The following is a 26,699-nucleotide window of genomic DNA, read 5'->3' on the forward strand; positions in this document are numbered from 1 at the left end:
CTCTAACAATTTTGATCATGCTGACTTATTTGTAGATCTTACTTTGCTGAACATTATTGCTGTTTACAGTTTATCTCTATCTATAATAGTATTCAAGATAATAACCAAAAACTGCAAAATTTCCTTAAAATCACCAATTTTAGGGCAGCAACCCAACAACAGGTTGTCCGCTTCAACTCAAAATTTGTGAGGGGATATATCTTATTCTGATGGACATTTAAATCTTGAAAGATTTGCACTAAATGTCTTAGTTTCAAAGATATAAAGCAAAAACTGCATTTTACCACTATGTTCTAATTTTAGCCATGTCGGCCATTTTGTTTGGTAGGCTGGGTCATCGGACACATTTTTTAAACTATAAACCACAATGATAATTGTGGCCAAGTTTGGTTAAATTTGGCAAAGTAGTTTTGGAGAAGAAGATTTTTAGAAAAGTTACAAAAAATGACGAAAAGTTGTTAAAAATTGACTATAAAGGGCAATAACTCCTTAAGGGGTCAACTGACAATTTTGGTCATGTTGACTTATTTGTAGGTCTTATTTTGCTAAACATTATTGCTGTTTACAGTTTATCTCTATCTATAATAGTATTCAAGATAATAACCAAAAACTGCAAAATTTCCTTAAAATAACCATTTCACAGGCAGCAACCCAACAACAGGTTGTCCTATTCGTCTGAAAATTTCAGGGCAGATAGATCTTCACCTGATCAACCATTTAACCCCATGTCAGATTTGCTCTAAATGCTTTGGTTTTTGAGTTATAAGCCAAAAACTGCATTTTACCCCCTATGTTCTATTTTTAGCCATGGCGGCCATCTTGGTTGGTTTGACGGGTCACGCCACACATTTTTTAAACTAGATACCCCAAGGATGATTGTGGCCAAGTTTGGTAGAATTTGGCCCAGTAGTTTCAGAGGAGAAGATTTTTGTAAAAGTTTACAGACGACGGACGACGGACGACGGACGCAGGACGACGGACGCCAAGTGATGAGAAAAGCTCACTTGACCTTTCAGGTCAGGTGAGCTAAAAAAGTTAAAAAGGCCAAACAAAGTACGAAGTTGAAGAGCATTGAGGACCAAAATTCCTAAAAGTTTTGCCAAATACAGCTAAAGTAATCTATGCCTGAAGTAGAAAAGCCTTAGTATTTCAAAAAAATCAAAATTTTGTTAACAGTTAATTTATAAATATAATACATTTATTTTAATGAAGTCTATTGTATAAAAACATTTATTTTAATGAAGTCTATTGTATAAAAATAATCAAGTACTGCTTTCTTTTTTCCAGTTATGTTAAGTTCAAAATAATATTTTACCACCATATGTCAAGGAACTAGGACAAACTTGTAGATTAACAATCTAGATATTTGTCTTTATTTCCCAAAATAAAATCCCTTATATGGCCCAAATCAACTTCTTGAACTGTTAAATATAATCCCTATTAAGATCTTTTTATAATTTTGTAAAAATGCAGTTGGAGCATCTTCCTTAGCATATCTTCCGTCTGTTATATGAACATCTGGTTTAGGATGTTGTTAGATATGAGAATTAGCAGGATTACATCAGATTACTCAGTAATCAACAATCAGTTTAGATCAACAATCAGTTTAATTCACAACAGGAAATTAATTAATCTTGATGATCTAGATTTATTTGTCAATTACCCACCCAAATACTCATGTATATTTTGGGTAGTGGCTTAAAATATTTATTGAGAAAACTGCTTATTAAAATCTCGAAACACATTCTGCATAATAATGACAAACTGATCTGTCAGTGGTCTATAAATAACAATTGTTTGAATAAAAGAATCACTCTTCTATTTCTGCTTCTTAAATCAGTTTCAATCCAAGAAATATTTTTCACTTTATTGAATTGAACAAAACAGGATGAGATTTCAAAGGGAGGTAATTCCTTTTTTCATTCACATTTTTTCAAAATGAAATCAAACCTTTCACTTAAATTTGATACTGGTGATTTATTTATTTTCGTGGGAACCAAATTTTTTGGCTGAAGGAAAACTTACATGTTCGTTGATATCTAATTTCATGGTTTTACAAAAAATCTGCATACAACCCTATAGACATGATAGACAATGGGTCATTCTTTGAATTTTTAATTTCAGGGTTCACATATAACCACAAAATCCATGAAAATTGGTATCCAACGAATAATAATGAATCCACAGTATATGTAGACCATATGTTAACATCAAGATGTGTCTCTGGTTATTCTACATGTTGGATTGCTGTCTCTTTAACATGTTTAATGCACATTCTACATCTTTTATTCATACAATTATCTATTATACTGACTGACAAAGAATGATTTCTGACAGTTAATATACACAACGAAATTGATTATCTCACTAAGTTAGTATGCCAAGAAAGTTGAGGCCCTATGTACATTACATTTTTTACCAAGTAGACTATGTTATATAGATTCAATGGTTTTCAAGCATTTAGGAACTACTTATCTGATATGTTCTTAGTCACAACTTAGTAATGGTCTTAAATTTTCTCATTAAATAACATTTTTGAATGAGATTTAACTCAAACGAAAGGACCAATTTTTACTTCAGTGCTGTTGAAGACATTGAAATAACTTTAATAAATGTACCTCAATTTTTGGAAAATTTCATGGTTTTGTACTTATTTATTTGACTAAATACAGTACTCAAATGTATATTAACCTCATCATGCTCATATTACCTATGAGCATGGCAATAATGTTACAATTTTTTTAATTTTCAACAGTAACAGAATTTCCGAAGTTCCTTTCATAGATATTTAACTTGCAACAGAAAGTCCTATTGTTTTACTTTGACTTGTCCTAAGAAACTATGGTGAAGACAGTAAGTACTACAGTTCATTGATTATGGTTGTTTTGATTAATGATCTGCAACTACTAATCTGAATAAAATCGCCTTTGTATCATTTCATTAGAACATAATTAAGGTGTACTCCTTCTGTACAACTGTGTATAAATCAAATTTCACAGTGCAACAATATCAAAGCAGTAATAATATTGAATAAAAGAGACATGCCATTTTATAGATATACCAGAGTTAAAACTTGTCAAATTTCTATTATTTACATTTAATGGAAAATCAGGATTTTGTGGCGAAAAAGGTTTTTACAGAAATTTGCAAAAGGTCCAAGACAACCCTAACAATCCCCCCCCCCCAAATAATTTCCTGCTGAATCCATTATATTGTGAAAACCCTAGATGTACTTAAATAGGTTCATCTTTGTTTGTTTTACTGATATCTATATTCAGATATTCAAGGGATATCATTAGGGGTAGCACTGCATGCAGTAATTCACTGTTCATGACATTGTGTACCAAATATAAGAATACAATGGGAAAGGCTCAGGATTTTACTTAAAACAAAAGTGTACATTATCCTTAGTTGTTCTAATAAAGGACCAGGCTAAAAAATTCTTTTTCTCAGATCTGTTATGAAATAAAATACATTTTTTACAGCTTTTACATTAATGCTAGCAAGACAAATCTTTGTTTGGCTTGCTTGCTTTGCTTGTATCAATGTTTGCTCAAGCATGGCAATTAAGATAGGCGGGGCTTCAGCTTGTATACATCATACTTAAATTTTATTGGACGTTATGTAGGAGGTTAAGGACACTAAATTTTAAAACATCACAGGATGACAAATATAAAGCGCAATCGTAGAAATGGAAGTAAAAAAAAAATGTATTTTTTTTTCGAAGATATGCATTTTCATCATCCAACTTAAAAGACTGTCGTCAAGTACTTTTAGTAAAACAAAATAGCTATTCGAACACACCTACTCTGATTTTGCGATTCATTACATAGCTATTTCATTTGACCCATATATTTCATCTTTTAGTACTGTGATTTTGTTATGTTATAAAGTCAACTTTGCTATATAAAAATGATAGAATCTGAAGCGAGATGATGTATCAAATATTCTTGCTTTGTACGTTTTCAAGACAAAATATTCATCTCAAACACACCTTAACATAAGAAGGTGCACTCGCTTTTCTAATAAAAGGGATAAATTAAGTAGGGTGGAAATGACTTAATTCATTCCGTCTATTTATTATGTCCATTGTTATTGAATATTGCGCACTTTGGATTAATTTTTGCTTGTAAACTTTCAAACTGATTATTCTTTGTTTATAGAGAAGGCGATAAATGCTTTCTGTAATGTTTACTATGGTAACATTTGCATAAGTTTTCAATTTATCTATTACATAGTTAAGCAGAACAATTAGATATCGAGTCGAAGTCATGGTTATCTATCAAGTTGGATGAAGAAAATGCATAACCTCCGATATTTTTTAAATTACCACGGACGGAGAACATTTCAATCTATAAGTTCAGTTATTTCCGTGTCTGCCCTTCCGATTATGTGACCCAAGAAAAAAAATCAAAAAATTGGTAACAATTGTATCAAAAAGAGAAAATCGAGTGCACCTTCTTATGTTAGTGTGTGTTTGAGATGAATATTTTGTCTTGAAAACGTACAAAGCAAGAACATTTGATACATCATCTCGCTTCAGATTCTATCATTTTAATTTATATAGCAAAGCTACAGGTTGTAGGGTCAAATGAAATACCTATGTAATGAATTACAAAATCAGAGTAGGTGTGTTCGAATAGCTATTTTGTTTTACTAAAAGTACTTGACGACAGTATTTTAAGTTGGATGGTGAAAATGCATATCTTCGAGAAAAAAATAATCTTTTTTTGGCTTCCATTTCTACGATTGCGCTTTATATTTGTCATCCTGTGATGTTTTAAAATTGAGTGTCCTTAACCTCAAACATAACGCCCAATAAAATTAAAGTATGATGTATACAAGCTGAAGCCCCGCCTATCTTAATTGCCATGCTTGAGCAAACATTGATACAAACAAAGCAAGCAAGCCAAACAAAGATTTGTCTTGCTAGCATTAATGTAAAAGCTGTAAGATGTTTTCATTTTTGCTTTATTGTGATAGGTAGGGTTTTTATTTCTATTATGTTTTTCCATTGTTCAATAATCACAATAATAAATGAAAGCAAAAATTTCTTAATTTTAAATCTCAAAACCTTAGTTTTTTTACCTTTTTTATAAAGTGTTTACAATCCCAATCTTCCTTTTGTGGTATTGAACCTTTTTGGTTAAATTTCAAAGAGATTCATACACTTAAACTAAATTTATTGTCTTTGGACAATGACAAATATACAACCCTTAAATTTTTTTGCAGTTGTTTTATAACTTAACTTTGACCACTGAACCATGAAAATGAGGTCAGATGACACCTGCCAGTTGAACTTTTTTGTTCACTGTGGAGAATCTGTATATCGTCAAGTTGTCGGATTTCCTATGGGGACTAACTGTGCACCATTTATTGTGAACCTGTTTCTGTATTGGTATGATTACAATTTAAGACTAAAATCAGCAGAGATGAATCAAACAACATCTGATTCGAAAATTTAATAACACTTTTAGATATTTAGATGATATATTGGCTCTCAATAATGACTACTTCAGTATGTACACTAAAGAGATTTATCCTGCTGAACTTAAATAAAGCTAATACTAGCAATGAACTCTGCCCTTTCCAGGATATTGATATCTTTATCCTCAACAAGAAGCTTAATACCAAAATTTATGAAAAAAAGAGATGATTTATCTTTTCTTATTGTTAATCATCCGTTTTAGATGGTGACGTTCCCTTGTCATATCTTATGATGTTTATATATCTCAACTTGTTAAATTCACTTGTGTATGTAGCAACATATTTGATTTCAACGAAAGAAATATCTGCATTACTGAAAAATTATTACAGTAGGGTTTTCTGTTTTACAAACTATTCAAAGCTTTTACTAAATTTTATCAACGATATAAGTGTAAATGCTCTTTGGTTCTGACGTTGGAAAGTTCCGGCAGAAAGAACTAACATGCTGATAAGTTCTGGAGGAACTTATTAACTAGTTACGTTGTTCTTCCTCTGGTTTAAAAGTTCCACCAGAACAAAGTGACTATTTAGAAAAGTTCCAACGGAACATATCAACTAGTTAGAAAGTTACTTTTTGCCAAATTAGTCGAAACCGGAACTAACAAACTAGCCCAAAAGTTCCAACAGAACTTATCAACCAGTCACAAAGTTCCATTTGGAGAATCGATGCAAAGTAAAAGCGCAACATATTATCTTTGAACCTTTTCAAAGGGGAACAAAAGTGTCTTATATACTGACCCTCATTTTTCCCCCTCTTCATTATTATGGTACTTAATTCGGTTAAAATGTTGCCTTCATAACAGAATAAGTTCTAATTTATTTTTATACATTAATCTGAAATTGATATTTTTAAAAGTACCTACATGAGGAGGGTGTATTCTTCCCTCTCTTGAAGGTACTATGAATACTAAATTTGCAAGATAATGCAACTTATTTCCTTTGCTACAATGTTCCAGGACTTTTCAACTAGCTACTTTTTTCCGGAACTTTTCGACTGCACTCGGAATAAAACAACTAGTTGGAAAGTTCCATCAGAACGAAATAACCAGTTGAAAAGTTCCGCCGGAACAAAGTAACCGAAGGAACAGAGTGGCTGTTACATAAGAACATCATTCTTAAATATAAATCAACATGCAGACATCTTAGACATTCAGGTACTTCACATCCAATATTTTATGGTAATATTCTTGACAAAGCACAAAAATGTCCACATTCACCTCAAAAGCTTACCAAACCTTTAAACAAACTTATTCAGAAAAGATAAAGTTACGATACTGTTGTCAGGTCATTAAGGATTGCATATTTTGGTATTTACTATTAATATTGATTCACTCACAGGGTCTTTGCATTTTTTACAATTGGGTTTCTTTTTCAACATTTATGATTTTTTTTTGAACAAGGTTTATCTTGCATGGATAGGGAACTTTGCATAAAACTCCAAGATAACTATCCAAGCAAATTGTAACAAGGGTTAATACCAGGTTATTTATTAAAGCAATCAAATTATCAGTTTCAGGAGTTATGACTTTCTAAGTGTAGACAAATTTGTTTTAACAAATATATCATAAGACATAGGAAGGTACTATTGTTATCCTTGGTTAGTTTTTCAAAATTATCTCTTTCAAATTGAAAATTTTCTTTCAACGTTAGAGGTGCTATTAAATTAATTTTAAAACACTCAGAGAAATATATACTTGAATATATTTTCCTTAGGTTTTAAAGGGAGATAAGACCCAAATCACTAATTCATGTGAAAATAGTTAAAAGTCATAGATTATCTCCCATGGAATCTTGTTGACAACATAAATTTATTTCATATTTATTCTATGGTTTAGATGTTTTAGTTCAAATTGATTTCTATTTTTAGAAATATAGAACAATTTCTTAAAAGGAATAGTGTGAAAACTTCAATTCAAAAATACATGTTCATGTTTATCACTGTTATTTTGCCAAGTAACATCAAACCCAAGACTTCATTAACACTTAGTTTACAGTGCATTTTGCTGTGTTTATCTATTTAACATTGGCTATAGCTATAAGGGAGGGATCAAATCTAACAAACATGTTTAACCCCGCTGTTTGTAGCTGTCCCAAGTAAGGATTTACTAGCTGCGTTGAAGACCTTGTCCTTGGGCTGTTTTTTGTTCTTTTGTTGGGGGTATTGTCCATATTTTCATTCTCTATTCTATGTATACAATTCCAATGACAGACATAGAATTCAAATCTAATTGGATTGTAAGTTTATTTTATTTAATACTGCTTTTTATACTAAAATACTACACTAGCATTGAGCATAAATTCAAACTGCAATTTGATGAAACTTTTTAGCCATTGGGGGGGGGCAAAGTTGTTAGGATATGTAGTGCAGTTTTGTCAGTAACGCACTTCACTAGAAATATATGGATAAACCAAGCATTTAAGCATAAATGAACAAATCCCATAAGAATGGGATACATCTTATATTTTACAAACCAGGTGCTCTGCAGGGCGCAGCTTTATACGACCGCAGAAGTCGAATCCTGAACATTTGGGGCAAGTATGGACACAACATTCAAGCTTGATACAGCTCTGAATTTGGATTGTGATCAAATTTTTGACTTAATGTGAGTTTCTGACACAAAACAAATGTCAAGATCTTACAAATCTATTGCGTAATATTGTGCAATTAAAGATTTCTTCTCCAAACTTTTCAAAAATTTAGAATTTGAGAAATTTGGGAAAAAAAATTGGAAAACTACTACCACCCCCCTTTTTTTGGCAATTAGTCCAAAACCTGACATTTCTATATATCTAATTTACAAGTAGTATTAGGGAGGTAAATCGAGCATACCCAATATTGTATGTTAAATGTTTTTGCATTACCTCTCTTACACTGCTTTTAAATTGTCTTAATTGACCATCGACTAGAAAAGCCTAGTTTTTCCCCTTTTTTGCCCCTAATTCCAATATATTTTTATCCATAACCCCCTAAAGTCAATACAAACCATCCCTTCATGGTCTGGAAACTTGTGGTATAATTTCAGAGAGATTCATACACTTAAACACAAGTTATTGGTTGAAAACTACAAAATTGCTTTTTTTGGGCCCCTAATTCCTAAACTAAAGACCATAACCCCCAAAATCAATCCCAACCTTTCTTCAGTGGTATTGAACCTTCTGGTAAAAACTTATAGAGATCCATTCTCTAAAACTTAAGTTATTGTCCGGAAACTAAATGTGTCTTTGGACAACGCAGACAACGGCATCATAGCATTATGCGCCGCAAACAATTTTTTGGGATCGTATAAAAACACCATTGTATTTATATATGTTGCTATAAAATGAGAACTTACCTTATCTTTTTCTTCCGTATCTTTCTTTTCATCTTCATCATCATCCTGTTGATACATAATAAGTAATATTGTACACGATATGTCAAGGACACGTACAGCTTAATTGTTTATAAAATTTAATTGTTCAGGCTTTCTCTATAAAATTACAAACCCACATCCAATTTTAAAAGAAGGGCTACCCATGCCCCTATACAATTAATTCTGGAACAACCCTAATGAATATCTATTGGCAGTTGTTTATAATATAACAGAGCTTTAAAATTTTGTGTAGGCTTTGCAGAACCATGTAGCTGGTGTATCATTTTTCTCAGCTAACTCTGATTTCCCTCCTTACTTTGTTAGGTTTGATAGGTTGAATCAGTTTCAAGATCTCTTAATATATATATATTTTCAAGATTTCTTAATATATATAAAATCCCTTATCCTTTGTATTTTCAGTGTAAAAATGCAGTGAATGCAATGCATAAAGCGGACCTTGCTGTTGAGATTTATTTTAGTGATACTGTTTTAGGAGCTTTCATCTTCTTATTCAATCATGCATATACAATAAATGATGGTTCTTCTTATTCCTGGCTGTAAATCTACACTTTTCTTCCCTAAAAATTTTTGGTTTACAGTACACATTACACCTACCTTACTAGGGTCGTAAGTGACGATTCCTGTTGATCTACGCTCTCGTCTATTACGTCGAGCACGTACATGAGAGGGTTCTTTCTTTTCATCTTTATCATCACCTGAAATAATTGATGTCGTTATGGTCTTACTTGAATTTTCTTCTTGAATGCAATAAGAACAATTCTTTAAGTAAAATGTAGATATTTAACAGAAATGATATCTTTTTAAGAGATATATGATTATTTAAACATTTAGAAAGAAGTAGGTTCAGTAAGACCTCTTTTTGGCTCCAAAATATAGCAGTTTTACAAAATTGTTAAAATGTAAACTGTTAGTAATATATTGGAAAGTAGAATGCTTCTGCTACACAAATATTGGCTGTTTTTGACAAAATAACTGCACATATAGCGGGTACTAGCATCATTAACTCATGCTAAATTACTGAAATCTTCACAATTTTAGCATTTTAGTTAAATTTTTGATGGATTCCTTCTTAAATATAAGTGGCTGCATTTGTGTTCATTCTTGATATTGAAATGTAAGTTGTATTCGATGATAATACATAACATATATATAAAGGTTAACGATGAACACTAATGCTGCCACTTTCAGTTTTGACAAAAACCATCTGAAAAGTGACATTTTTTGGCATATTTGATAGATTTTTCATATTTAAGCTTGAATCGGAGCGTTTTTAATGACTAAATCAGTAAAAATCTTTCACATTATCTATCAGAATCAACTGAAATAGACACTTAAGTGTTTAAAAAGTGTCCAAAATCTTTCGTCAGATGAACTTGAAATTTGAGGCAATAATCAGCCCTTACTGGACCTACTCCTTTAAATTCTCTATATGAAATCAAAAGTATTAAAATTCTTCCAACTATAAATTTTTGGCTCATGTCTTAAAATGAATACATCTTTCTTTTTTCAATTTGTACTATTAAGAATGAAGAATGATTCTATATCTAAAGGGGAGGAGGAATCTACTGTAGAATATAATACTAATGAAACTAACCTTTGGAATCTTTTTTAGAATCTGTGTCATCTTGGTCCTCCGCGTGTAACCTTGACGATCGTAATGAAGCAGATCTACGAATTTCTGAACTACCTAGACTAGATTTATTATCTATAGATGTGGACAATGCATTTCTTTCCCTGCGAGGTACATATGCTAAAATGGAAAAGATGAAATTTACAGACTTCATAGAATAAAAACATTGATTGATTGTTGGTTTCTTAAAGTCCTAGAATAAATACAGATATATGGACAATAGCACCATAATTTTCTTCTGACAATTTAAAAAAGAATTTTATCACTACTATTATAACTCTCCTCATTATAAATAGATGTCTGCACAGCTGAAAGGTACAAACATGGAAAAAGGGGGGGGGGGAATCTATAAATACCAGTATATAAGAAAGCTATATTTCCTACAAGAAATGCCTTGAAATGGATAATTCCTGTAATTTGTACCAATTATCAAAGTCAAATACTCTGTTTTTATTTTAAAATTACTCACAAAAAATATCTGTGTTTGATAAACTGATGAATGATTTAATATTTTTAGTGCTTTTGGTCGTACAGGTTACATAGATGCAAGCTTACTAAGTAAGAGTATCAGAACTTTAACTATAATTTATGAAACAAATCCGAAACATTGAAAAAATTCCCCAGAAATATAATAATTGATAATCTACCTGAAGTTGTATCTGTAGAATAAATACTGGAATCTTTGGAATCTCTAGATCTTCTAAAACTACTTCGTGTATCATCCTATAACAAATAAAATCAAGAATATATGGAAGAATTGAAAGATCACAAGATTCTGAAATTTAATACTGTTTTTATCAGCAATGAAAGTTGATGTTCCTGTACCTGGAACTTGTTAAACTAAAGAAAAAGTTTTAAGTAGCAATAATTTGACTCAATAAACATACTGTGAAATGAATGGTTAAAGGGACATAACTCCAGAATACAAAATATTGACTTCTGTTCGGGATCAATGAATACTACTTTTTCACATTTTTTTAACTGTTTGCTATATGTTTCATGTAAGAAGAACTTTGTTTCCTTTCTAACAGATATTCAGAAAATACAAAAGATAAAGAATAGTTCTTAATTTTTTTTTTAGTTTTTCTATGACAGACACCAAGTTCCTTACTGTGGATTCATTTTTATTCGTGGTATACCAATTTTCGTGGATTTCGTGGGTAACAGCGAACCACGAATTTAAGAATTCAACGAAGAATAATCCCGAGAAATGTGTATTGAGTCGGATATTTATTTCCGGTTATATTATGCAGTTCTTGTATAGTGTTGACTAGCGATAAACATTGTAACATAACACGTGTTTTTTATTGAAAGAAGATACAAGTATTTTGATTAAATCTATAATAAATATATCTAATATCAGTGATAATTTACTTTTTAAAATTGATTAAAACTGTTCATGAAAAATAACTGCAAGTTGTTAATTACCGTGTCATAGTTATTAAAAATCAATAGGATTAAGTACGGGGATATTGCCCGTAGGTAATATTGTTTATGACAGGACCATTTATTTTCACACCTTATACTTATATCACTGTTTATTATATCGTGATTAGGGAAATGAGCTTTCAATCATAAAGTTTTGAATGCCTTATAGAATTCAGACAAGAATTTATAAATTGTAAAACAAACAAATAATTAGTTGTCTCTGTCCATTATTGTAATCGAAGTTATCAATGAACACTTTAACCTAGAATGACCAAGCGAGCTTTTTCAATGAATTTCTTCTTTTTTGTTTTGTTTTATTATTGATCAAAACAAGGAGGTTATATGATCTCCTAAATCAAAAAGAAATCCACGAATTACGTATCTAATTTTTTGTTGTTGTAATCAGCGATCCACGAATTTACGTATACCACGAAACGTCTTTTTTTCTCTATCCACGAAAATTGATACCCACGAAAATAAATGAATCTACAGTATACATTTTACATACCAACATAAGGTGTATAATTAATTGATGAGGATTACTTTAAATCCATCAACGAGGAAAGCTATTTAACCACAACAAGAATGTGTCCATAGTACAAGGATGCCCCACTCGCACTATCATTTTCTATGTTAAGGGGACCATGAAATTGGGGTCAAAACTCTAATTTGACATTAAAATTACAAAGATCATATCATAGGGAACATGTATACTAAGTTTCAAGTTGATTGGACTTCAACTTCATCAAAAACTACCTTGACCAAAAACTTTAACCAGAAGCGGGACGAACAGAAGAATGAACGAACAGACGGACGGACATACAGACCAGAAAACATAATGCCCCTCTACTATCGTAGGTGGGGCATAATAAAAAATTCCTCTACACATAGAATAGCTTACATCTGGCTTGAAACGTTGCCTAACAGATTCTGGTTGTTCTATACTTGTCCACTCTTTATTAGAAGTTCTACTACTTACCTCTGGTCTGAAACGTCGCCTAACAGATTCTGGTTGTTCTATACTTGTCGACTCTATATTAGAAGTTTTACTACTTACATCTGGTCTGGTACGTCGCCTAACAGATTCTGGTTGTTCTATACTTGTCCACTCTTTATTAGAAGTTCTACTACTTACCTCTGGTCTGAAACGTCGCCTAACAGATTCTGGTTGTTCTATACTTGTAGACTCTATATTAGAAGTTTTACTACTTACATCTGGTCTGAAACGTCGCCTAACAGATTCTGGTTGTTCTATACTTGTCGACTCTATATTAGAAGTTCTACTACTTACATCTGGTCTGGTACGTCGCCTAACAGATTCTGGTTGATCTATACATGTCGACTCTATATTAGAAGTTCTACTACTTACATCTGGTTTGAAACGTCGCCTAACAGATTCTGGTTGTTCTATACTTGTTGACTCTATATTAGAAGTTCTACTACTTACATCTGGTCTGAAACGTCGCCTAACAGATTCTGGTTGTTCTATACTTGTCGACTCTATATTAGAAGTTCTACTACTTACATCTGGTCTGGTACGTCGCCTAACAGATTCTGGTTGATCTATACATGTCGACTCTATATTAGAAGTTCTACTACTTACATCTGGTTTGAAACGTCGCCTAACAGATTCTGGTTGTTCTATACTTGTTGACTCTATATTAGAAGTTCTACTACTTACATCTGGTCTGAAACGTCGCCTAACAGATTCTGGTTGATCTATACTTGTCGACTCTATATTAGAAGTTCTACTACTTACATCTGGTTTGAAACGTCGCCTAACAGATTCTGGTTGTTCTATACTTGTTGACTCTATATTAGAAGTTCTACTACTTACATCTGGTCTGAAACGTCGCCTAACAGATTCTGGTTGTTCTATACTTGTTGACTCTATATTAGAAGTTCTACTACTTACATCTGGTCTGGTACGTCGCCTAACAGATTCTGGTTGATCTATACTTGTCGACTCTATATTAGAAGTTCTACTACTTACATCTGGTCTGAAACGTCGCCTAACAGATTCTGGTTGTTCTATACTTGTTGACTCTATATTTGAAGTTCTACTTTCACTTAAAGCATTGTTAGTTTTTTCACTAGATTTTGTATCACTAGGTTTTGTGTCTGATGAGTGTAATACTTCTTCTGCTTTCTGTATATCTTCTAACGTGACGCCCTGGAAATATAATTTAAATTAAATTATTCATATATAATTCCTGTATGGTGACACATATTTTTATCATATTCATTATGTAAATGTAAAATTCTGACGATCTGTCCAAAAAAAATCTGCCAATACAAAAATAAAGAGTTAGGTAATCAATGTCGTGGTTCGACTTCCATTAGTTTTGAAACTCAATAGCTTGTATATTTTATCAAAGAAATAGCTTGTATATTTTATCAAAGAAATCTGATAAATTTAAGTTATATTCTATATATGATAATTTCCAATTAAACTAGTAAATTAAAATAGCTATGAATGAAAAAAAATAATGTTTGTATATGTTTACTGTTAGACATTCTCAAATCTATTTTTACCATTAAATTAAAGTGACAAAAGCTCAGTGGTAACTGATAGTGGAAGTAATATGTAAAACAAAAGTGGTCATAATACATTCCATTTCTCTAGAAGCAGTTTAATAAACAAAATTTTACAAGAATGAAAAAGTATCAAGTAAAGTTGAATATTTAATGGTAGCTGTTCATGTCTACAAGTACTTGAATAAGGATGTTTTATGTCGTCTGTATTTGGTGTTTACATTGCATGCTGACCTGAATTTTCAAATTACACTCATGATACATACTACAGCTCTATGACAAGTCTCTATAGTCCTTAGAAATAAAAATTTCGTGTTCACTCAAGCATCAAAGGTCTTACTGTTATATCTAGCTTTACACTAATTTGCAAATTTTGAACTGATATGAAACTTTTACAACATTTAAGGGAGGTTTTTTTATGATCTGTATACCTGTGTAGACCTTCTGGTCTCCCTAGCTCTCTTTGCCCTAGCCTTTCTTTGAGTCTCAGCTTCTTCGTCTCTGCTTGGTATTTGATATGATCTGTAAAATTTCAAGGTCATGATCTAAATAAACAAGCATTCATAATTCTATGCATTTCAAAAGATTTGAAATTTTGCAACAAAGCACAATCCTCGGTCTAAGGTATTAGTACGAAATTACAAAAATTTCTTTGAGAGAAAAGGTACGGACAGCCAAAGACAAAACTTATGAAATTATCAACCAAAACAAACTATAAATTCAGATATTTTTTCGATGCTTTTTTTGTGTCTCAAAAAAACATTTTGTGAAATTGCAAAAATGTATCTAAATTTTTTAAAAAAATTTTCAACAAACACAATATTACATTAAAAGACCCTAAAAATGTCAGAATTTATAGTTAATCTTTCATTAATTGATAATTATAAAAGTTTCCTCTGTAATTGACTGATTCTAATTGACAATCACTGTTTGCTGGAATGAAACTTTGTAAACTATTGTTTTTTCTAATGAAAGATAATTTGTTACATCCAATAATTTTGTTCTTTTTCAAAAACTACACATTTCAAGCTTCACTGCACAATAGGGGGAAAACGTCAAACACTAGATCATTCATGCAAATCTGATTTTTAGTATTTTCAAACATACTCAAATTAATTAAAAGGTATTGCTTCTAGATAAAATGATTTTATTTCACATAATTTAGTATAACTGTTGAGATGAAATGGATCTGCATGCAATGAATATTTTTTCTAATGGAATCTGCCATCTTCTTTTTAATTTTTAAACTGCCATTTTTTTATGTTTAATGAATGACATAATGAATATGTTGTTATAAAATGATGAACAACAAACCTTCTGAACATTGAGTTAGTACCAAAAGTGGGACATGATGCAATAGAGGAGACGCCATGAGTGGAGACAGTAGTCGTTGCTGTGGTTACAGATGATAACGTTGCTGACACTGACGTTGCAGTACTGGTTGAAGGTTGTGTAGTAGTAGTGGATTCCATGATTTTAGCTTCTCGTTCTTTTTCCCGTCGTTCATTTTGCTCCTGCTGCCTGCGATAGTAGGGGACATAAGCAGACTGATAAGAGCTACGATATGGATTGTTGATGCTTCGACTGTATGCAGAGATCCTGTAGGATGTAAACATGCACAAGTTTATCATGCAAGGCAGGAATACTACGCAGCACACATAACAGGCAATCATACAGTTATAAGTAGTCCACATCTCACTTTAAACAGGGGTGGACCCCCCTTCCTTATAGAAGAAAATTTATATTTACTGATGGTCATGGCATTTTTCAGTGGGCTTCTTTTTCTAAACATCTGAGTAATACATATTTATAAAACACATGATTTTCATAATTTACATTCAACCTTTTGTGAATCTTTAAAACAATTTACTAGTCCTTTTTGGCCTGTTATATAAAAAATTGTGAAGATTAAAAACAAGTTTCTGCAAGACCCAATGTGTTTCATTAAAAGTTGAAATTGTGGGTATTTCAATTTTTAATGCCACAGTAAGGACTAAGTCTGCTTTTCAGAACAAAGGATGTCAACGGAAGGTGGACTACTTTTTTTTACATAGTAATCAAGAAAATATCACACTCAAGTGTAATCATTTCAAAAGCTGTATACTATCTACAATCCAAAAATTAGAAGAAAATCTAGTGATCACAAACATATTATGTACTCCAACATTCAATTGTAGTAATTAAAAGCTGACTGCAGCAAAGTATAATATATTTTAAGTTTTCTGTCTGGTAGTTTTAGGCAACTGAAACTTTAACCATTATGTTAGATATCAACAATATTCTTCAGAATTTAAAAAAAAAATTAGAAATCAGCCTCTCTCAAGATTTTTACATAAGCAATTTTCGTAGAATAGTTATATTGCAGATTCAGTCTTATTCAAGGGTACCAATTTGCGTTGATTTCATGGGTGTATAGAGACCATCAAATCTTAAGATTACATGAAGTGGCAATTGATAACTGGTTTGTATTATAAACCACAAAATAAAAAAATCCATAAATTCCTTTTTTTTTTCAATCCATGAAAATTGGTACCCATGAAAATAAATAAATCCACAATAAGTCTTACAATAAATTTACAGTGTATTTACATTTTGCATGAATAATTAATCTAATTATGAAGGATTAAAGTAAGCCAAAAATCTGCCATTTTCTGAGATTGCAGAATAAAGTTGATAAATCCAGAAAATATAAAGAATGGTTGCAAAGAAAATGGAAAGCAGTAGGTCCCTGCAATGAAAATGTGAATACACACAAAAACAAAACTTTTATATGGGTTTGGAAATATGAATTCTCACCCAAAGAGATATGTTACATGGGTCAGATAATGTTTAAGGAAACAACACATGTTTTAAGCCTTCTAGGTTGTATAATGGGACTATATTCAGTTTCAAAATGAAAGAAAAATTCACATGCAAGTTTATATATAACCAATATTCTTGTCAAATACGATATTTTGAAATATTTTTTTTTTAAACGTCTATTCATAAAAGATAAGAAAACAAAATGTATATCATTACTAATAAGGGCTTATAATTGTGAAAGAATCTCAAGCTATTTCACAAGTTTTTCGGTTTACTTCTTTAATACATAAAAAACCAACTTTTTACCGGAAACTATTTTGAAGATGAAGATGACTTCAATGTCATATGAAACATACACCCTAAATTCATTTCATATTCCAAATATTGTCTTAGCTCATAGAACACGAAAAACTAAATTTCAAACGACAAACTGTGAAAATAAGGCTGGTCATATGAATCCTGTTGCATGATAAATCACGCCATACGCAAAATATGTTATTTGAGAAACAGAGCTTCCCATGAAAACAAAATGTTGACAAATTAACAATAATAATGAGATCAAGATCAGATGTACTCTTATGTATTTTTTTAGTACTCACTAAAAACATTAAAATAAGGTCAAGGTCAATGGACATTTGATAATTGAAACTTTAGAATATAAGGCATCTGTAAACCAGATGCTCTGCAGGGCGCAGCTTTATACGACCGCAGAGGTTGAACCCTGAACGGTTGGGGCAAGTATGGACGCAACATTCAAGCTGGATTCAGCTCTAAATTTGGATTGTGATTAAATAGTTGACACAGCATAGGTTTCTGACACAGAATGAATGTGGTCTAATGAACTTAAAATATTTTTTTTGCCTTTGAGCAATTCACTATGCTGTTGAATATTAATCCTCTCAAAAAAATGTTTGAAGAAATTTTCTTTTTATTTATGAAATCTGAAATGAGAAAAATTTAACCCCCCACCCCCATTTGTTTTCACATCCCCCTTTCCCTTTTTCCAAAACTGATCTCAATTCAAATTTCTAATGGAGTTTGCAACAATAACTACTCATTTAAATACATCATAAAATATTAAAATGTAAAATAAAGTGCTTGTTATCACTGAATGGTAAAGATTGTTTTAATTTATCAGTTGGTAGAAAAAGTGAATATACATTGTATATTGTATAAAACAATGATTTAAGTTGATTCAACTACTATTCTGGACAAAGAAAGATAACTCCAATTGAAATATTAATTATATATATTGTATAAAACAAAGATTTAAGTTGATTCAACTACTATTCTGGACAAAGAAAGATAACTCCAATTGAAATTGCAATTAGATATTTCTTGCTATTGCGCAATACTGAGTAATTGAAAATATTTGCTATTGCACAATACTGTGCAATTGAAGATTTCTTGCTATTGCGCAATACTGTGCAATTGAAAATTTCTTGCTATTGCACAATACTGTGCAATTGAAGATTTCTTGCTATTGTTGAATACTGTGCAATTGAAAATTTCTTGCTATTGCAAACTGTTGGGACCAAAACTCCCAAAATCAAACACAACCTTCCTTTTATGGTCATAAACCTTGTGTTTAAATTTCATAGATTTCTATTTACTTATACTAAAGTTGTTGTGCGAAAACCAAGAATAATGCTTATTTAGGCCCTTTTTTGGCCCCTAATTCCTAAACTGTAGGAACCATAACTCCCAAAATCAATTCCAACCTTCCTTTTGTGGTCATAAACCTTGTGTCAAAATTTCATAGATTTCTATTCACTTAAACTAAAGTTATAGTGCGAAAACCAAGAAAATGCTTATTTGGGCCCTTTTTGGCCCCTAATTCCTAAAATGTTGGGACCAAAACTCCAAAAATCAATCCCAACCTTCCTTTTGTGGTCATAAACCTTGTGTCAAAATTCACTTTTACTAAAGTTAGAGTGCGAAAACTAAAAGTATTCGGACATCGACGACGACGACGCAATACGCAAGACGACGCAGGACGACGACGACGCCAACGTGATAGCAATATACGACGAAAAATTAAAATTTTTGTGGTCGTATAAAAAGATATAAAGACTTTTACCTTCAATTATAGAATATTGTTGGTAATCTCAAACAGATTGACTAAAGTTGAACACATTAGAACACATGAGAATACACTGTGAGGGTAACGTACCTGATCAAAGAAGAACACATGACAGTACACTGTGAGGGTAACGTACCTGTCCAAAGATGAACACATGAGAGTACACGGTGAGGGTAATGTACCTGTCCAATGATGAACACATGAGAGTACACGGTGAGGGTAACGTACCTGTCCAATGTTGAACACATGAGAATACACTGTGAGGGTAACGTACCTGACCAAAGAAGAACACATGACAGTACACTGTGAGGGTAACGTACCTGTCCAAAGATGAACACATGAGAGTACACGGTGAGGGTAACGTACCTGTCCAATGATGAACACATGAGAGTACACGGTGAGGGTAACGTACCTGTCCAAAGAAGAACACATGACAGTACACGGTGAGGGTAACGTACCTGTCCAATGATGAACACATGAGAATACACTGTGAGGGTAACGTACCTGTCTAAAGAAGAACACATGAGAATACACTGTGAGGGTAACGTACCTGTCCAAAGAAGAACACATGAGAGTACACTGTGAGGGTAACGTACCTGTCCAAAGATGAACACATGAGAGTACACGGTAAGGGTAACGTACCTGTCCATTGATGAACACATGAGAGTACACGGTGAGGGTAACGTACCTGACCAAAGAAGAACACATGACAGTACACTGTGAGGGTAACGTACCTGTCCAATGTTGAACACATGAGAATACACTGTGAGGATAACGTACTTGTCCAAAGATGAACACATGAAAGTACACTGTGAGGATAATGTACCTGTCTAAAGAAGAACACATGAGAATACACTGTGAGGGTAACATACCTGTCCAATGATGAACACATGAGAGTACACGGTGAGGGTAACGTACCTGTCCAATGATGAACACATGAGAATACACTGTGAGGGTAACGTACCTGTCTAAAGAAGAACACATGAGAATACACTGTGAGGGTAACATACCTGTCCAAAGATGAACACATGAGAGTACACTGTGAGGGTAACATACCTGTCCAATGGTTTATGATCCTGAGTATCAGTTGTTCTGCGTAATTGAACTTTATCCTGAAAATACAAATTGTTCCATGTGAGACACAACAGATTTAATATCATAATAAAGGCAACTTTATTGAACTGTGTGTTTCCTATAATAAGTTTTTTTAATCTTAGTTTCAAAAGATTTACATAATTATATCTGTATGCGAATCTGATTTTTTTTACTCTAAGTCTTCTTCTCTGTCATTTTGATAAGGATCATTACCAACATCCCAATTTACACCTTAACAGTGATAGGATATCTTGCCTTTATAATTCTTTACCCTTAAACATAAAAAATTCCTGAAAGGATACCCTCCAAACTCTTAATTATTGCAGCTATAATTTTGCATCAACCATACTATCATTGTGTAAATTATATACACCCCATTCAGGTGAATCCAGAACTTATCATAAGTGAGGGTCCACTGACTGCCTATGAGGGGGTCCCACTCCTGATACGCTTCAGTGATTCCAGAAATAATCAACCAAATTTTTCCCACTTAAGAGGGACACAGACACACTGCAACCCCCCTTTTCAATCGGCTTCTGTCATCAGACTAATGCTATCAGTGGTATATATAATACATGAATCCACTGCTTTTCTTCCTCATTCACCTTTCAACTGATCTATCTACACAGAGGTACTGCCCTCAGGTTAACATAATGGGTAATATCATGTTGAACTCATCCACATTTAAAAAGTATGAACAAATTAGAATCATTACAATTTTCAATTTCTATTATTTTGCAGAAAAATGTTCCAATCAACATGATAACTGTGAACCAGTTAATATCCCCAGTTAGGAATTGGTGTTAGATAGTTAATACTAAAAGTTAAAAGATATAAATTAAAACTTTCAGGACTTATTTTCATTTGTTTGATATCAATTTAAATCATCTTGTTATTACTGCAGTAATCTAGGATGTTGTTGTCTTTTTTATATTTATATTGTACCAGTGTTTTAAGACAACTGCAGCATACTTCGGTATCCATCCTGATTACTTGAAGAGCCTGTACTAAAGAAGGTGTTGGTTCGATCATTTCAACATCTTCTCATTTTTCAGTCAGAAATTGGCAATATTATTTGCATGTAAGTCATTTTACAAATTTAAAGTATAACGTTGACCCCTTATTCATCAAACAATTCCAATCACCAACATCCTAAGTTTGGCATAAACTAAAACGACTGAACTTTAAAAATAATTTCACTGATGTAAATGAATCCAAATTAAAGCTTTACTAACCTTAACTATTAAGCATTTTTTCTCTAAATCAAATAAAAAACACATATGCAGCAAAAAACACCAAACAACAAAACTCAATACACAAACACTTGACTAATCACACCACATACAGCGGCATAAGCCATGATGTTATTGCTAAAACAACACTCACATTTTCAACTGAATTTCTGTCTACAGGAATACGAGGGCTAGATAAAGAACGAGAGAGATTTTTGTCTCCCTCATCTTTGTTATTTTCTATAACCATACTGGTACTTCCTGTTTTACGTAAACCAGTTCGCCAGGACAGGATGTCTGGTTCTGTATCATTCCTTGATTCTGTTATGGTTGGTGGTGTTACTATGGTGGGGACCTGTACCAACATGCAACAAAATGTACAATAAAAAACCCATGCCGGAAATTAAAACTAAAACATGCTTGTAAACTATTTCTATTTACTTTAATTTAAGATTAATCTACATGTATTCATTTTCAGGATTTTTTTTGTTGCATTTTATACTTTAAATGTATGTGTAGGAGATGATTTAATTGTAAAAAATATCAGACATACGAATTTCAAAATGTTATCCCTCTTGTCAATTCCATTTTAAGAAATATGATAAAAATCCAGTTAACCTCATATCACTTTGGAAGATTACAATTTTAGCTTAAGGCCAAATAAAATAATATGTGTGATATTACATCTTTTACATCTTGGAAAAAAAGTAAGGTAGGTAGGGATTTTTTATTATTCTAAAAATTTACAATTAATTACATTAAATTTACAATGTTTTTTTTTACATTGAGTCTATAGGAGAAAAATTCTGACTTAACTGTGCTTATTGATAAATGAGCATTATTTGTGACTGGAAAAGGCAAATCAGTTTCATTTTTTTTTTTTTATCAGGTTCAGACATAAAAAGAAGAATTATATGACAATAAACAATGTAAAATGAGTTTAGAGAGTTTAGTGAAATGCTCTGATTATATGTAATAAATCACATCAAATTATAATACGGCAAGCTCATTTTAGAGAAGAGCACAAGAGTAAGAATAGAATTATCGTCAGTATTGAGTATGCATAAATTAGACAGAGTATCTGTGACAAGACTGAAAACCTTTCCAATGATATGTGCCTGCGTCACAAGTGATATTACTGGGGTACCATGTGACTGTGATAGGATATGTTACCAGGGTACCAAGTGGCTTAATCAAAAGTGATATTACTTGAATACTTATGCTTATGTTAGAATTGTTACCCTTGATTGTATACTGTGGAGTCACATACTTTTGTGGATAGATAAGAATTGTATTTTGATTTATAATTAATCTTTTTTGTGGCCAAAGTCTGCATGTAATCCTATAAAAATTTGAATTGTTAACCATTGAAGTTCAAGGCTTACAGTAACCCTAGAAATCCATGATAATTCAAATCCCATAAATAATTATAATAAATCCACAGTATAAAGTATTATTTCTTGTGATATCTTAAAACGATGTGTCCTAATGTTAATTTGATCAAATAATTAATGTTTATAGAAAACCTGGTTATTTCTGCTGAATATGACAGTTAAATATTAAAACTATGTATGTAATGTGATGGTAATCCTAGATTCTTTTCTTTAAGCTCTGTTTTCAATGACAGATTTCATATCTGTACAGGAAGGCCTCAACATAGCATGAATATCACTACATTTAAAAATGCTGTATTCCAAAAATGAGCTTTCTCAGATTCAAAAATTCTAAACCAATTCTCTCAATTTTGAGTTTTAAAATAAATTGATCTTAAACCTGAAAATCATTTTTACTTCCTGTTTCTAATGCATGACTGCTACACTAGAGCCTTTAAATTAAATCTAAGCCATATCAGAGACATGGCTAAACACATAAGTACAGCCATTTGTTCATTGTTAATTTACACTAGTTTATTTCAATAAATCTATGACTACCCCTAGCCAAATATTAGTGCATGGTTTAAAACAATTATTAATGTAACTTTTCAGAAATTAGTTTTGGTCCCAATAATTAGTAATTTGAAATTGATTAGTGAGACACCTTGCCACAGTTTAAGGCATATGGCATTTGTACCATTTGAAAAGATTCAAAATTTTCATTTACACCAAAAATCAGATGAGCCTTTACAGCCATAGAATTGCAAGTTAATGGTGAAATTTCTCAATAACAGTACAATGAAAGCATTGCATAAGAACATTTGATACACACACTAACACCTTAGGTGCTTTATTTAGGTGATATAAATAGTCTTGTAAATTTATCCTAGTTTACATTTAAAATTAAGACTAATATACAAATATTTTGGCATAAATGAAATTTTGAATGGCACAAACGCAAAATGCATCAATTAGTGTCTGTTAAAAACAGAAAGGTGTACACATGCTTCTATAAATAGAAATCAACATGCGGACTACCTCTGTAGGTTTATTTGGAGCACTATATGTTCGGGATAATGGTTCCTTCTCCTTTGCAGGAACACTATTTGATCTATTAAATTCTTTGTCCTTTCTGACAGATTTTTCATCTGGTTTTCTCTCTGTCTGCTCAGTTTCTTGTTTTTCTTTTGCTTCCTTCTCAGCATTTTCTTTTTCCTTTTAAGAGTTATTTAAAATTTTCCATAAAACTAAATTATTTCATAATCTAAATTTAATGGGGGGTTTTTATTTAAGATTTTTCATTCCTAGGTTACTATTCTATTTTTTTCTGTAATATTTTTTTGTGAAAAGAGTCCCTGGTTTACAGTATATCAAAAAAATATCAAATAAACTTTAAAAACATAATATTGCCTAAAAATAAAGCAGCATACTAAAGAAAAAAAAATCAGTTTTGGTTATTTCTACCAAACTTATCACAAAATTACTACAGTACAGAAGTAGAGCTATAACTACACTCACTATAAACAAAAAGTTTAGATGGTTTTCTGTAACACTTTTTAATTTTACAAAACACAGCTATAACTACACGCATTGTAAACATCAAATTTGAATGTTCTCTGCCAAACTTATCACAACAATGTTACAATACAAAGGTCCACAGCTATAACTACACTCGCTGGAAACAAAGAAAATGCATACCTTAAGAGTTTCTTTAGTTTCACCAATCTCTTCAATCCTTGGTGTGTCAGTTTTCTTGTCCACCTCATTTATGACATCTTCATCCTTCTTCTTGACCTGGACAGTATCATGTTCATTACTTTCTTCTATCTTTCCCATTTCTGGTTTCTGTATCTCAACAACAGCTGTTATTGGAGGCTTATCTCGGTCTCGGGTCTAAAAATAAGTGTAACAAAAAAAATGTGCTGCTGATTAAATATGAATGCATTCCGTTCAGTAAGTCCTGACAAAATTGTGATAGATATATTTGTCAGACATATGGAAAACAGACATGGTGATTCTAGTACAGCTCTACTCCTGGAGTAGGGAGTGTATAACTTTTCTAGTGTTCATTTATTACTCAGATCTTTATCCTTATTCTTTCCAATAAGCATTGTGCATTTTAATTACTCCAGAACAGTAAAAGTGTGGGCACCTTAATTCAAACTTTGATCTGTGTTTTTCAGAAATAAGCATTGTGTATAATCCTCATAACATTTGGTTAAGGCAAACTTAAGTTAGAAAATGGAAACCAATTTTAGGAATTATGGACGTACCGACATACAAGGGTAAAACTTAATGCCCCACTGCTATAGCATGGCCACAAAGATTTGTGTTTGTTAATTTTTACATCTTCTTCTATTTAATGTCCTATCTTATGTAAATGAAGAGACCATTACCTGATTTGCCTCAGTTGACTGCTTGTTCAACTCATTCTGTTTCTCTGTAAAGTAACAAACATAATATATTTTATTATATTGTGTGATTATATAGACATGTCCTACCAATGATTTTTGATTGACCATAAAGAACAATGTACATAAAATTCCTTTGAAAAAAACATGTCTTGATTACTTAACTTAGTGTACATTTGATAACACCAGGATTTGTTTGCACCTGTCCCAAGTCAGAAACCTGATGTTCAGTGGTTGTCGTTTGTTGATGTGGTTCATCAGTGTTTCATGTTTCTCTTTTTTGCATAGATTAGACCTTTGGTTTTCCTGTTTGAATGGTTTTATACTTGTCATTTTGGGGCCCTTTATAGCTTGCTATTTTGGTGTGAGCCAAGGCTCTGTGTTTGAATGCTGTACTTTGACCTATAATGGTTTATTTTTACAAATTTTGACTTGGAGAGTTGTTTCAATGGCACTCATACCACAACTTCTTACATCTATGTTCAAGAATTGCCAGTTGCATTCATTAACTGTTTACACTGACTTTTTGTATGTTGAACATTATAATGTGGTTTTTTTTTTGTTTTTTTTTTAAATTGGATTAATTGAATGTCAATTTTTAAATTTAAAATTTCTATCTTTTCTTCAAGTACACATTTTTTTTGTAGACAATTGAAGAAAACATTTTTTGTAGGCTTGTATGCTGACTTTGGCTAAACCACAAAATAAAATATTCACCTGTTTTCTCTTGATCACACTTACCCGTGTCTGATTCAGAACTTTCTCCCTCGCCAGAAGAGCTAGAAGAACTTTTAATTCCACTCAGATTAGCCTCCAATGTCGACCTCTCCAGCCCGACTTCCTTCAAAATCACATTCTGTTTTTGATCAACACTCATTCGGGTTACAGAACTTCTGAAACAAATTTAAATATAATTTCAGTTTTATTTTATGTTCTGTAGTGAAGAATTATTTATACTAAAAACCTAAACTAGGTCTGACCATGACTTTTAAACAGTGCAAATATAATACGAACTAAACCATACATTTTATGTAGTTAATAGACAGAAAAATGGCTGGGAACACTATATAATCAGCTATTTATTAAATTACAACAATCATGCAGTATACATAATCTGAACAATCATTTTTAAAACTGTATATCACATATAAAGTATATTTGTACTATTAAATCTACAAAAAAGAGAGGGGGATATGGCTATCTAAATGTACTGTACTTTAAATTGCATGTCTATGGATAAAACACCTTTATT

At 31.9% G+C, this 26,699-nt stretch overlaps 1 protein-coding gene across 1 annotated transcript in view; it reads right to left on the reverse strand.

The window, feature by feature from the left end:
* LOC143049547 (uncharacterized) overlaps window positions 1-26,699 on the reverse strand; it is an 84,306-nt gene that overhangs the window by 23,973 nt on the left and 33,634 nt on the right. The window contains exons 9-21 of the mRNA XM_076223153.1: window positions 26,189-26,340; window positions 25,433-25,476; window positions 24,735-24,929; window positions 24,075-24,251; window positions 21,818-22,018; window positions 20,393-20,448; window positions 15,766-16,050; window positions 14,883-14,973; window positions 13,130-14,089; window positions 11,136-11,211; window positions 10,453-10,608; window positions 9,453-9,553; window positions 8,820-8,864 (exon numbers count right to left, since the gene is read on the reverse strand). Of these exons, the coding sequence (XP_076079268.1) occupies window positions 8,820-8,864; window positions 9,453-9,553; window positions 10,453-10,608; window positions 11,136-11,211; window positions 13,130-14,089; window positions 14,883-14,973; window positions 15,766-16,050; window positions 20,393-20,448; window positions 21,818-22,018; window positions 24,075-24,251; window positions 24,735-24,929; window positions 25,433-25,476; window positions 26,189-26,340 (2,539 nt within the window). The remainder of the gene's footprint in view (window positions 1-8,819; window positions 8,865-9,452; window positions 9,554-10,452; window positions 10,609-11,135; window positions 11,212-13,129; window positions 14,090-14,882; window positions 14,974-15,765; window positions 16,051-20,392; window positions 20,449-21,817; window positions 22,019-24,074; window positions 24,252-24,734; window positions 24,930-25,432; window positions 25,477-26,188; window positions 26,341-26,699) is intronic.

Source organism: Mytilus galloprovincialis, chromosome 10 (genome assembly GCF_965363235.1).
Source record: "Mytilus galloprovincialis chromosome 10, xbMytGall1.hap1.1, whole genome shotgun sequence".
In the NCBI taxonomy this organism is placed as follows: domain Eukaryota; kingdom Metazoa; phylum Mollusca; class Bivalvia; order Mytilida; family Mytilidae; genus Mytilus; species Mytilus galloprovincialis.